The sequence below is a fragment of the Panulirus ornatus genome, chromosome 1 (assembly GCF_036320965.1).
Source record: "Panulirus ornatus isolate Po-2019 chromosome 1, ASM3632096v1, whole genome shotgun sequence".
Classification (NCBI taxonomy): domain Eukaryota; kingdom Metazoa; phylum Arthropoda; class Malacostraca; order Decapoda; family Palinuridae; genus Panulirus; species Panulirus ornatus.
Genome location: NC_092224.1, coordinates 38,234,864 through 38,249,348, shown reverse-complemented (window position 1 = coordinate 38,249,348; position 14,485 = coordinate 38,234,864). Strand labels below are relative to the sequence as shown.

Sequence of the window (14,485 nt, the reverse complement as noted above, 5' to 3'; positions counted from 1 at the left end):
AGTAGGACAGCCTTATGGAGGTTAGTGTTTTTGCAGTATGAGGCAAGGTCTCCATCCATGAGTCGTGTATGTTCAGTAGTCTTATACCGTCTATGATTTGAACATGCGTTTTTTTTTTCCTTTACCTTCATAACAGAACACTTTGAATGCACTCAGCCAATCCTCAGACACCTCAACTTGGACTTTATGTACCTCGAACGGCCTGATACAATCAATCGTAAAAAGCCGTCGTCCTCTTTCTTGAGAACCTCAACTGCACTCACATCCACATCTTGACGTTTATCACATTCAGTCTTGAGCAAGGTTCTCACAACCGACTCTGTTTTTGCACCTTGCCACACGCAACGATTCTCTACCTCGACATTCCACCCCATCCCAAGCAAGCAAGGTTCTCACAACCCACTCTGTTTTTGCACCTTGCCACACGCAATGATTCTCTACCTTGACATTCCACCCCATCCCAAGCACACCATATTAACCTGCCTGTCATCTCAAGCATTTAGTATTCCTTTCAAACACTCGCTCTGTCTTTCCAATATGACTGCCCTTCTCACTGCTGCTCCCATTTATGCTTTTGTGAGCCTCATATCATCTCCCTCCGTCGAAAAACATTTATCTTTCAGTTCTTTGAGGTTTATCATTGCTTTCTCATTCCATCTCTTTATTTTTCACTCTTGTAATTCCCTCTTGATCTATTGCCGATTTCCCTGTTACTACCTGTTGAACCTCCTCATTCTACAAACCACTATCCTTCCTCACTACACTAGCTTCAATGTACTCCCAATCTTCGTCATTCCTCTCGCTATGTAACGGCATCTGTAGCACCGACTCCTCCTCATACAGATCGAAGGATTGATCGTCAAGGAGAACACAGAGAATTTGGCTACTGAGACTACATTGTCTGGTAAACCCCGACGTCATCCCTGCCTTGCTACTTTTCCCCAGTTCATCTTCCCACTCGCCACTATACCCCTTGACCTGCCATACAAGCTACAGCCAGTGACTGACATTATGATTCATGTTTTATCTCCCTATCAACCGACCCTTTAATGATAGTGTCATCAATTGCTCAAGTTGAGGATGCCTCATGCATAAGTGAAACATCATGAGTGCTCCTCAGTAAGTGAAGGAGCAGCTCTCTTCATTCATCATCCTGAGATGTTGGTGATGTGGCTGAAATGAAGCTGTAATTCACTTTTGCTTGGCGTTGATTGGAGGTCTCGGGTTGGGTATGGAAGAACTTTGGAGGATCTGTGGGTGGGTTTGTTTTTTTTTTTGGGGGGGGGGGAGAGTTTGTTTATGGATAAGTAAAGTAGAAAATGGGAAGTACAGGAAATGTATAAATAACTCTGGGATCAGCCAGAGAACTATATTGCTTTTGTTTTTTGTTTGATGTTTTTGTCTGGTTTGTTTATGTATAGTATCAGAATCGTCAGACTTTTGTTATGTAACTTATTATTAAAGGTTTCTATTGCTGCATATTTTGTAGTTGTTTACTGACGTTTGTTGTGCTATTGTGGAGTAAGAAAAGTTCTGCAATATATAGAAAACGTGTCTGTCTCTGCCCCCATTCCTTGGTAGCGAGGCAGTCTCGTGGTTGCTGCTTCCCTGAGATTTTCTGTATAACCCAACCACTCGAGGCAGGACCGTCATGATGCCTCCTTTCCTCGATCAGTTAAGCAATGGAATCCTTTTCCTTATTTCATCTTTACCTCTTCCTAGAACGGCTCTACCTTTAAGTGTAAGGCTTACAAACACCTGAGGAACCATGATCAAGTTCTACATTCTTTTTCTCTTACTCTGTCCTTTTCACTTGAGATGTCTTTGACTGGGGTGTATGTTATCCGTGGCATGTTTCTCATAATACATTTCATACATTATACATTATACATTTATGTATTATGCATTATACATTTATACATTATACATTATACATTTTTTAATTTTCCAACAGAAGGAACAGAGAGGGGGGCCGGGTGAGGATATTCCCTTAAAGGCCTAGCCCTCTGTTCGTAACGCTACCTCGCTAACGCGGGAAATGGCGAATAATATGAATATATATATATATATATATATATATATATATATATATATATATATATATATATATATATATATATATATATATATATATATATATATATATATATTCTATCCTACATCTTGTGGACGTCTAATGTACTGCTTCTACCACAGGTGTCCTTCTAGCTGCAGAAGCTGATGTAGCCTCCACCTGCGATGATGACGAGTTCAGGTGTGTGTCGGACGGAGAGTGCATCCCTAAAAACTGGATGTGCGACGAGTTTGGCGACTGTAAAGACAAGAGCGACGAACCTCCCTTCACCGACTGCTCAGGCGTTGTGAGTGTCGACACTGTGAGGCAATATAGTGCCCAACGATCTATCAATTCTAAGAACTACACTTCACTGCACTGTACTGTCAACTTACATCCATGGTCTTGCCCAACGATTTAGCATAAATCCTAAAATCAAACTTTGATGCATTATTCTGTCAATTTAAATCTGTCATTTCCTATAATGTCTTAAGTGACGAAGCAGCTCATTCGCTCTCTATCTATCGATGTTGGTTATAGTGACACTAAATCAATAGATAACTATATACTAGGTTATTTTCACGTTGGCTGAGACGGCACGGGCAAGCGAAGCCCTAATCAAGGGCATCTCATTAACGCTATGTAGTGGATGAACAGCTGGGTTGACTGTGGATCGACTGCCGCAACCAGGATTCGAGCCAATGCGTTCGAAACTGGGCGGCCCGTGAGTGTATCACGGTCAGCAGTGGTAACCGCTATACCATGGAGTATAGGTTTCATTTTCCAGTTCGACCTACACATGAGCCTAGGATCAGGTTCTTCACTTAAGTTTTGAAAGATGGAGGATTTTACAAAAGATGGACACGAATACTTTCTAGTTTCCATTGATCTATATAGGGTTACTCCGACTAACAAGTCCCCTGTAGTTGTTTACGTCTACAGGCATAACCCTGGAGTTCATTGGTCACTCTGGTGTAGAGACATCAGAATGGTGATGACGCATCATAAGAAGATGTATGAGGAGGAAGATGATATCTCCCACGGATTTCTTACTTTCTCATCATCACATAAAATAATTCGATCATCAGACATACGTTATATAATTGAACTTTTGATTTTGTGGTTGTTGCTGTGCGAGTTTATCCAAAATTGTATTCAAGTAAATATACTTAATCTTTTTCACTCGTGTAACTCACACGTGTGAAGGGTCATACGAGGATGCTATCACGGTTTCTGTGTCTCTTTTGCACATAAGAAAGCATTAGAGCAATTAGGCATTTTTGACTTATTGCGCCTCTCTCTCTCTCTCTCTCTCTCTCTCTCTCTCTCTCTCTCTCTCTCTCTCTCTCTCTCTCTCTCTCTCTCTCTCTCTCTCTCTCTCTCTCTCTCTCTCTCTCTCTCTCTCCCCATGGGATGTACTGGTAGGTATAATCTATATATGAAATAAATCATAGATATCTCAATTGAGGATATTAGAAGGGATGGGTTACGGATGGTGAAGCGAGTATACAGTAAGTCCAGACAATGCTGATATCATTTCATAGATATAGTACATAAATCTAGGAAAGATGCAAGACAGGATTTGAGCACAAACGACAGGCTTTACAACATGGGAGTTACAAGTTCGTGTTAAAAAAAAAAATATTTAGGAGGTACTTTACCCAGTCATTAAACAACGATTTAGAATCGTGTTATCCACTCGATATTCATCTGAAACTAAAATCCTCACCTTAAAGACCTTCCACAGATTCTGTCGTCTCTTTGTGGCGCCAGAATGTTTGACGAAACCATCACTTGCTGGTTTATACCTTTTGATATATAATAAATATCAAGCTGGGGCGAGCAGCAGCCAGCCTCCACCTCCGTGTTTTGACGTTTATAAAAAAAAATATGATCGAGCGGCTTCCGCCTCCCTGCAGTGCGTCTCGACCATCCTCAGTAACAGTGTCTACGCTGTGTCATGATTTAAGTAACCGACCGTGATGCAGCAGCAGCAGCAGTGTCTGCAATTGTAAATACCGGTCCAGGAACCTCCATACGTAGCGACGGTGTGGAAGAAATGACCAAGGTGTTCCCATACGGCCAGTGTAAAGATTGGACCGTTCGATGCACAGCGAGTTTACCAATAACCTGTGTACGCGCCCGCAGCTGGCTGGCTGGCTGGCTAGGTCTTGTGCTGGGCGATATGGTGGTCTGCAGGCTCGTGTTTGAAGTACGATATATTGTATTTCGATAATGAATATTATTACTTCTGAGAACGGAACTTGTCCGCTAATAGATCCTTTTCCTATATCACGTCTATTGAACAGATATTTCAATAAATCTCTTATATTTCTGTAAGTTGATATTTCCCGTGATTCTGGAAGGATTCTCATACGTATTCATTGTATTCCATTCTCTCCATTTATTTGCTATTTTCCTTTGCCTTGTTTACCCTACTCAGATAACAGAGGGACCCGAAAACATCCCCCCCCCACCACCACCACCACCATACGCTTACCTGTCATAGATCTGGCATAAAAACATGACACTGAGGTGAAGACATGTGTTTCCACTGTGTCAATGGTCACTTGACCTAGTGGTCATTTGTTACTTAATGGTCTAAAACGGCAGCTGTAGGAGTCCTTTGCCTGAGCAACTGGAAAGCTTAATCATGTTCAATATTCATAATTAGCCCAGGACCGATTTCTGTAAATGAGTCATGGTATTATCCAGGACCTCTTCTTAAAGGCTCCTGCAGCCCAAACTGCGCTCCTTCCAGCAGCAGGGAATTGTAGAGTCCTTTGGAGTGAGAAATTCTTTGACGAGACTGTACTCCTAGTGATACCACCTCGCCAGAGGTGACCTTTCACTTGCGGGGTCACCTTCTCGCGGACGGAGCCCGGTAACACCAACACAGTCATGTGAAGCGATAATTGTCACTCATAACCCGATAGATATCTGAGTGGAATTGAGATATCGATGTCTATCAGGGTATCCTTTTCCAAATAAACCCAAAGCAATAACTTATCTTTATTTACGATTATAAGATAGTCCAAAATTAAGCCTTAGTTCACTTAAAAGTAGGACTGTCTATCCGTTTTCTGTTGTTTAACATCAATCATCATAATAGATGCAACAGTCTGAATCTCCCTCCCTCCCTTCCTACACACACAGCCGGGAGTGTACGGGAACGACGACTCAGGCGCCGCTGGAGGAGACAGCGGCAGAGGAGCTGAAGAAGACGCTGAGAGTCCGCCGGTGGCAGCGGTAGAGGAGGAAGAGGAAGAAGCGGTGGAGGATGAGGATGAACCTGAGCCAATCGAGGAGGAGGAGGAGGAGGAGGAGGAAGATGAGAGTGACGATCAAGAAGTTCAAGATTCTGGGGAACAACAAGACGTTGAGGGTTGTGAGTATACCTTCCATCGTTGCTCTGGTTTACCCTACGTTGGATATCTTCCTTGCTTGACGCCTCTTCAGATTTTCCACAGCAGCTTCACCGCAGCGTAACTAACGTCTTGGAAATATTACATAACAAGATAAGAAAGTGCATACGTTTCACACCTGTAGATGTCATGTAGAAAAAAAGAATTTGTAATCGTTAAACTACCATTTCTAATAAAAGTCATGCATGTAAAAACAAGAAGAATGACTAATAGTTAAGCTATTATGTTCTGATTACATTAATCATTTAGTCGTTAGGGTGCCCACGTAGGAAAACGAATTCTTACAGTTTCTTTGCTGCTGATTATGTTTATGTAAAGTATCAAAACAATGATTTTAAGACATCATAATACCTACATTCGTTATATGACCTCAGTCCTAAGCAAGGAAATGTTTGAAACAGGATTACCTTCTTACTTTGTAAATTTTGAAACCATTACTTTGAAAAAAAGTATAATTTCAACAACAAATTCTTTTAGATATCTTGAATCGATATCATCTTTTTTACTCTGACACACTGGCATTATTCCTTCAATACATGTGTAAGATAGATTCTTACGCAACAACTTTATTGTCACGTCCTGGATAAAATATAAATGATTTCCCCTGAAGACTGAGCAATTTAAGAAAGTAATTCAAAAGAGAATCCAAAGAAAATTCAAATCATGCATGATTATACATTTACGGAAAGCAACGGACGTCATACTGCGATCAAGCATTGTAGGTATATAATCTAAGACGATTGTATTCGTCTTTTGTTTCAAACCATCATGTAGAGGTAAGTGATTCCCTGCTATCTGGGTGATGCTATGGTGCAATGGGCTCAATGATCTTTAGTCAGGAACTCCTTATGTTTGATAGTAGAGGTGACCCTTTGCCTCACTTATATATATTGAGTTTTACTGCCCTAAATTTATCATTAGTATAGTGACTCTCTTTATCTTGGCCAATCTAGTCACCTAAAAAAATGAGTTTACATTATCTTACTGAGGTTATACTTCACGTATGAAAGTCCAAATTCCAGTTTAACTATCAGTACATTTCATCATTTCCACTGGAGGGTCATCATGTCACTCGCTAGTACAATGTGTATCTAATTTGAGTGGCTTCACTCTGATGCGAACTGTAAACCAGATTTCAGGTGTCAACGCTGTCTTGTTCCTTTTCAGACACGGAAGCCCCACGCCAGGTGCCGAAGGAGGAGCCTAAGGAGAGATGCGCGCTCAAGAAATGCCAGCGTGAGTATCTTCTGGACCTGTGAGTGTGGAGTTGTTAAGCGAGAGGTCATTGCCCGAGGGACGACACGCAAGTTGGGCCCCCTGAGGGCACGGAGGCAACCATTCCTCCCTCTCCCTCAGTATCCGAATGCATAAGATAATAGGATGACCTACCTGGTGGTTCCTGATTGCCTATCTAATCATATATATAACTTCTTAAGCAATTTCATCCGCCTTCTACGTGATCTTTTAACTCACCCTTTGACACCCGATATATTGCTACTCTGTCGAGCAACAGAAGCTGACATTTAAAAAAAAGTATGCCTCAAAGAGACTACAAAAGTATTCGTACAGGATGATCAACAGTTACATACAGTTTTCGTGATCTTTTGATCAATGAGCAACAACATTACTGAGGGCGTGGGCACTGTGAGGCCCAGTGCAAGCATGAGGGCGGCATACATGGCCAGCCAGCTCCTACCATCACCTACTTATCACTTCTCGTATCTTACCATGCATGACAAGCGCCTCGTCTCCTTAACCAGGAGCCAACCCCGTGTGTGTGTGTGTGTGTGTGTGTGTGTGTGTGTGTGTGTGTGTGTGTGTGCTTGTTTGTATGGGTGTCTCCAGACATATCTATTTGTTAATGGTTGAGTATATGCGTGTATCTTCAATTATGTATATATTTACACACACACACACACACACACACACACACACACACACACACAAACAAACAAACAAACAGGGGCCTTTGTTGTGTAGTGATTAGTGTTACCGACCATGAGTCACAACGGGTCTGACGCGAAAGGGTTCGAATCCTGGGCATAGCAGTCAGCCGACACTCAATCCTGGTGTTCATCCTTACCTCGGGGCTGGCCGATAAATAGGCACCTAACTAAGGCTAGGTCATATGTATGTGTATATATACATACATAGGAGTACATGGAACCATGGAAGCGGAAGTGGATCATAGGGTGGGGGAGGGGGCGAAAATTTTGGGAGCCTTGAAAAATGTGTGGAAGTCGAGAACATTATCTCGGAAAGCAAAAATGGGTATGTTTGAAGGAATAGTGGTACCAACAATGTTGTATGGTTGCGAGGCGTGGGCTATGGATAGAGATGTGCGCAGGAGGATGGATGTGCTGGAAATGAGATGTTTGAGGAAAATGTGTGGTGTGAGGTGGTTTGATCGAGTAAGTAACGTAAGGGTAAGAGAGATGTGTGGAAATAAAAAGAGCGTGGTTGAGAGAGCAGAAGAGGGTGTTTTGAAATGGTTTGGGCACATGGAGAGAATGAGTGAGGAAAGATTGACCAAGAGGATATATGTGTCGGAGGTGGAGGGAACGAGGAGAAGAGGGAGACCAAATTGGAGGTGGAAAGATGGAGTGAAAAAGATTTTGTGTGATCGGGGCCTGAACATGCAGGAGGGTGAAAGGAGGGCAAGGAATAGAGTGAATTGGAGCGATGTGGTATACAGGGGTTGACGTGCTGTCAGTGGATTGAATCAAGGCATGTGAAGCGTCTGGGGTAAACCATGGAAAGCTGTGTAGGTATGTATATTTGCGTGTGTGGACGTGTGTATGTACATGTGTATGGGGGGGGGGGGGGGGTTGGGCCATTTCTTTCGTCTGTTTCCTTGCGCTACCTCGCAAACGCGGGAGACAGCGACAAAGTATAAAAAAAAAAAAAAAAAAAAAAAAAAAAATGTACAAAGTTGAGAGACCTGGCAAAAAGAGTGTAAAACTCACCTCGTAACACACAATTAGTGATTAACAATTACACACACACACACACACACACACACATACACACACACACACACACACACACACACACATGCGTTACTGACCTATGTGCACGCATGCCGTCCCTGTGATCAATGTACGTATGGGGCTAACTCTCTTGTCGCACACAAAGTAAGAGTTGAAGAAGGTGTGGTACTCACAGCTCAAGATAAATCACGAGATAACTACGGACTTGTGACCCTGTGTGGCACCTCATTAATTTGTACCCTGGTGGGTCCTGGCATCATTGCCAACACACTTGAAAACACCATGAAACTGACATATCCTCTGTATCTAAAGAGCTCAAGGATCTATGTGTCAGAATTAGAACGAATAAGGGCGACTAGGAGACTGAAGAACGGAGTGACAGAATCTTTGGGGTATCGGGGCCAGAACATTCAAATAGGCGAGAGGCGTACATTGAAGAGAATGAGTTGGGGAAATGTGATATATGGGGGGCTTTCGAGCTACCAGTGAGCTAATCCAAAGCATTTGAAGCGCTAAAGGTGAACCCGTTGAGTAAACTGAGGGCTCTGGTTGCGGTACATTATGCATGGCAGCTGGGTTATGAGTGTTTACAAATAGGGCTTTTGTTAACTCACCTGGTTGAAGGCTCTGTGAGCTTTTGCATCACACGACCAGGTGAACGAAGCAAGATTCATATGAACCATCAGTTCGGTTGTTCCTGACGCTGCTTCACAAAAGCAGAAAAATCAGCTGGGATAAAAGAAAATCAGAAAAAAATACAAATATTAGTGTTAAAGTAGCATCTTTTTCAGTCATTCTTATCTTTCAAGTATACTTCAAAGTCTTCAGTCTTTTACAGACACAGACCTTACATAAAGAAAAAAGTTCTTTTTCAGTCAGGTCATCAGACGTACGTAACTGGTACTAACAGAAGCAGTTTGAAAATAGCCCATCTTGATGCATTTACACGATGCTTGCCATTGACATCAGTGTGATATCCTTGCACTAGATGGCCACATTGCAAGCCATCCTAGAATATGCTTCTGAAGTATGGAGGTGTTTGGTCAGAGAGCCCTAATAATTAATAGAAATGCGGGAGATTAATGTGGCTGTTTTATGGTTTAACTTCAGGTGAAATGAAAAATAATAATATCAGATTATTATGTATGCTGGAATGATGAATGTGATGCTCTTGGTTCGGCCCTTTTATTCTAATCTCTTATCAGTGGTGTGACTGAGTAAGTGGTGTCTTGTGTCATATGATAATGATGGTAATAATAACAATAAATATAGTAGTAGTAATAGTAGTTATAATAATAATAATAATAATAATAATAATAATGGTAATAATATCAATAATAATGATAATAATAATAATAATAATAATAATAATAATAATAATAATAATAATAATAATGATAATGATAATGATAATAAAATAAATAATAGTAATGATAATAATGATAATAATAATAGTAACGACAAGAATAATAATAACAATAATAATAATATTAATGATAATAATAATAATGATAATGATAATAATATTGATAATAATGATAATGATAATAATAATGATATATATTGATAGTGATAATAATGATAGAAATAATGATAATAAACCAATTGGTCACAGGCATAACATACAGTGTGTTTACAGCCATGTAACACAATAGCTTGGCTTGACTTCCTAGAGGTCAAGGAAATACAACGGCTAGAGATAGAACTTATAATTTGTTATATCTTTTCCGTACAACATCAACTAATGAGTCTCTCCGTCCCGTCATGACTAAGGCGGGAGCAAGATGCAGGTGCTGGATGGTCGGACCTACGTGTACGAGTACGTGACGGAGAGTGTGACCCAAGTTACTGGCTCCTCCCCCGCCAGTAGCAAACTGACCCTAAACGCTACCCTGGCCGTCAACGCCCTAACAGCCTGCGAAATGGAACTGGTGGTGAGTATTGCGGTCTAACCACCTCCCCCATCCTTCTTCTGTGGTGCCTTCCACTGTAATGCTGGAAGTATCCCTCACCGCCAGCATCACGGCCCTAAATACCTCTATGCCATCATCTTCTAGGCTTCAATGAGAATCCTTTTCGGGGCGACGTTACTCCCCATCATCACCTCATCTCCTGGATCTTTAATCTTCCTCCTTAACATCGTTTCAATCACCTATTTTCATTTTTGGCTAACTTTCACTCTCGCCTTACCATTCAGTATTGCTCACTGAGTCTTGAGTCTCATGATCCCATTCAACGCCATTCTCGTGGGCTCACACATCTCCAGTTATCTGGTCGTGTCGATCACTGTTCCCATGGACCACTTCATTGTCAGTCTCACTGGTCCAAGCATCACCATTTTCGTAGCCTCCATCACCAACACTCACGGTCCCTCTACCCTCCCTCCTCTGACTGATATGCTCTTCCTCATGGTTGTGATAACCAAACATACACAAGTACCCACTCGGTTTTGTCTATCTATTTCTTCTTATTTTCTTTATATAAAGAGTTTTAAACGCCCTCGTTATTTAGGTTTAATATATGTAGTCAGACCACCATTAATCATGTGGCTATTTCTCAGTAGCTGTACCACTGTTTTTTGCCTTTGCAGGTGGAGAGGGTAAGCGTGATGACCAGTAAGAGTGACATTGACGGGGAGCAGGAACCTGTTGAGGACACCGCCTTCACTGCCGCCCTCACCAAGAACCCAGTGAGGTAAGTCTCCAAGACGACAACGTGATGTTACTACACACAGACCATCACTGGATGATAACTACTGGTAGATTGCAACATCGAAGTCCAATACAGTTAAGGAATCTTGTCCTCTCAAAGGTTCAAAGGTATGTCCACCTTAGGAAGTCCAGTTCACAAGTCATCCCACTACAGCCAGACGCAACCACAAGGGTTATCCCTATTACAACTCATCTCCATCACAACCTAGATCTCCTCACATTAAGCACCCTTTGCAGGATGTCTTCATCACAGACTCAGAGAGTGGCAATTCCACCCTATGTAAGTCGTTTCGATGGTCGGCTTTAGGGAAAACAATGTCCTTTACCGGCGAGCCATATCACAGAGTAACTTGGACAAAAGGTAAATACCAAAAGCAAGTTTAGCACGCCCAGTGTAGGCGCCAACGTGAGTAGCCTCTACTATGGGTAAGTAGGCCTATCAGGTGATGGATACCCCGCAGTTCCTTCTTGATTTGAGACAGTTGACTAATCGGAGTATTACAAATCTGGCAGATATCATTTGAGTTTCGTTCCTATTTTCATATGTCTTTCGGCTCGGGATTATGTCTCATTAAAGGCTTAATGGATTGCCATAAACCCATCAGGAAAAAATGAATAGATCTCTTATAATGAGATAACTGTTGTCACCTTAGAGATGAAGAGAGGTAAATTTAGCGTTTCAGACTTTAGTATTCTATTTTTTCTTAACTGATCAGAAATCCTAAAGGAACGTAAATCTAAACCTTAGTTGCTCTTCACATCTGCCCCTGGAGAAGGTCATCAACGACGCGCACTTTGCTGTCACGTTCGTGTAGCTGTTTGTGTGAGGCCACAGTCCAGCATTGGCTTGTTGGATTGTAACATTAGCAGCTCAGGATTTTACGCGGTACACACGCAAGTCTCACGAATCGAAAGACTACAGAGGGATAAATGGTGGTTACTGCTACAAGGACGCCGATGCCGCGTACCTCAGAGATCGGTATTCAGAACACTGGTTCGAGCCTGGGATGGTGCGCGAATTCCTCGATCCGAAACATTATGCAGAGGATTACCCATACTCAGAATATCTACTTGCACCCTGGATCGAGTTCAGTTTCGAGGCAAAGACTCGAACACGAGAATGTCAGACAATCACGTTTCGTTTGCACCAATACGACAGCAAACCACCGTCGGGAGAGCAGTGTTTACGAGGTTATGGTGGCAGACGGATGTGGCATGACGCGTATTTTTCCGAGGAGGAGAAATCTCCCCTGCACCAGTTCGTATGACAAAATAGTGCCATGAAATCAACGATGACACATCCAGCGTCGATCCCATGCAAGACAAACTAGTGGTTGTTACTGAGCAATACAACGGAGATGCCAACGTTCACAAGTAAGAACGAGACGGCAACTTTGGACCTGCTGGAAAGTGTGGATGCCAGAACCAGGAAGTGTGCTGACAGGTGAGGTTTATAAAGGCTACCATCACTTCACCCTGAACTGTCTATTATACGGGTAATCATGCGAGTGATAGCCACTGTATTGTAATAGCTAAAAATCTTAAATCTGTCAGCGTCGTAATCTTACACCAAGTTAAAAATAAGAGTAATAGTTAAGAAGATGATCGCTATCAATTTATTCTTCACCTTTTGATAAATAGAAGTGTTACCGGACTCCGCCTGCTCGAGGTTACATCTTGAGTGATAAGTCGGCTATAGCAAAGCTGTGTCATTGGGAGTACAGTCTCGTCAATGAACGTCTCACTCCAAAGGAGTATCGCAGCCTTAGGCTGTAAGGGCCTTTAGAATGCCAGGACTCTTCCATAGAAACTGGTAGTAGGGTAATGATAGATGCAACGTAAACCAATAGATATTAAAGACGACATCTCCGAAAGGCGCGCTATTTGTCTAAGTTCAGGTTGACGTCAACTATCTTGTAGGAGAAATCGACTGCTAAACCTGCCTCCAAGATGGATCAAACCCACAGATCGTCAGATCCAACTTCAAGCCCAGACTGAACTCTGAACCTGAGCGCCGACTCAGCTAAGTGTTCCGAACACCAGCAAGCTTCGAGCCTAGCTCGAGCCTTGGTTTAAACCTACACATTGGTTCAAAACACCGTTCTGAATAATCTTCAAACCCGCTTTGAACCGGTGCGCATGCCAAGCCAACGTTTTGAATGCCAGCAAGCTTCGAGCCTAGCTCGAGCCTTAAGTCAAACCAATACGAGGGTTCAAACCACCATTCATGACTTAGGACCTAAATGTCTGGTGTATCAACGCTGTTTGTGAACAATGGTGGAATTTGTTTGAGACGATTTATGATATCAGCTCATATCAGTAACATAAACAAATGATAACCTAAGATTAGAAAAAAAGTTTCAGGGTGGTAAATAAGAAGCAAAACTTTGTTCTTGAATTACAACAGTAACACGTTCAGCAGTCTTGTAAGCCAGTACGGTGACAATTGTTACCGTAGTCGGAGGATATCAAGGCGTTTATAGGGCAGGAGGAAAGCGTGTGTGTGTGTGTGTGTTTTGTGTGTGTGTGTGTGTGTGTGTGTGTGTGCGTGTGTGCAGCCTCATTCTAGATAAGATTACCTTAAATGAGTCTGTAACGTGACATTACCTGCACCTGCAGCAGTGGAGTAGATTTGAAAGTTTTGGTCTCAAGATGATGTCGGAGTGTTTGAGAGGTCAATTCTCATAGGTTAAAATGATAGAATGTCCAGCGTGTGTAAATCGCTGGAGACTAACGTTTATATTCGCTTAGGCCGCAACCCTTCAGACGTGTGCGTCGGTAATTTTGATCGCTGCCCACTTGGAATAATGCACAGTTGTACACTCTTCACGTCCTTTAGTGAGGATTGATTGAGTTCACTGCTATTCCTTCCCCAGACAGAGACTGGTGGTTAATTCCTTGCATGCGATACACAACAGTTGACCAATACCCAGGTATTTACCCTCTGCAAAGCGAACAGGAACTTGGGAAATTAGGAGACACGTCTAAGCTGTTTTGCTTTGCCAAGGAATCGAACCCAAGACCTTCAGTTTGTGAGCCAACTTCCCTGACCACTCACTAGTGATGAACGTTCTGTAAGTCAGGTATGGTGGAACACCATTCATAAAATGATAACTGTCGGCGATGATGCTAAAGTAGAACTAACAAGCGGAACATTTGAGAAGCCCTGAGAACGATGGTTGCTGGACGAGACAGTAGGAGGTTCTGTCTGAGGTTCTGTCTGAGGAACAGTAAAATGTTTCGTAAATGAAGTAATCTATATCAAGAACTGTATGATATGAGGGTTATTGATCGGTAGATTAGATG

The 14,485-nt window shown here is 42.2% G+C and overlaps 1 protein-coding gene across 1 annotated transcript in view; it reads left to right on the top strand.

Moving 5' to 3' along the window:
- The window catches only part of LOC139748707 (uncharacterized), a 128,556-nt gene that overhangs the window by 8,620 nt on the left and 105,451 nt on the right, over nucleotides 1–14,485 (top strand). The window contains exons 2-6 of the mRNA XM_071662063.1: nucleotides 2,197–2,360; nucleotides 5,210–5,441; nucleotides 6,646–6,714; nucleotides 10,242–10,402; nucleotides 11,059–11,162. Of these exons, the coding sequence (XP_071518164.1) occupies nucleotides 2,197–2,360; nucleotides 5,210–5,441; nucleotides 6,646–6,714; nucleotides 10,242–10,402; nucleotides 11,059–11,162 (730 nt within the window). The remainder of the gene's footprint in view (nucleotides 1–2,196; nucleotides 2,361–5,209; nucleotides 5,442–6,645; nucleotides 6,715–10,241; nucleotides 10,403–11,058; nucleotides 11,163–14,485) is intronic.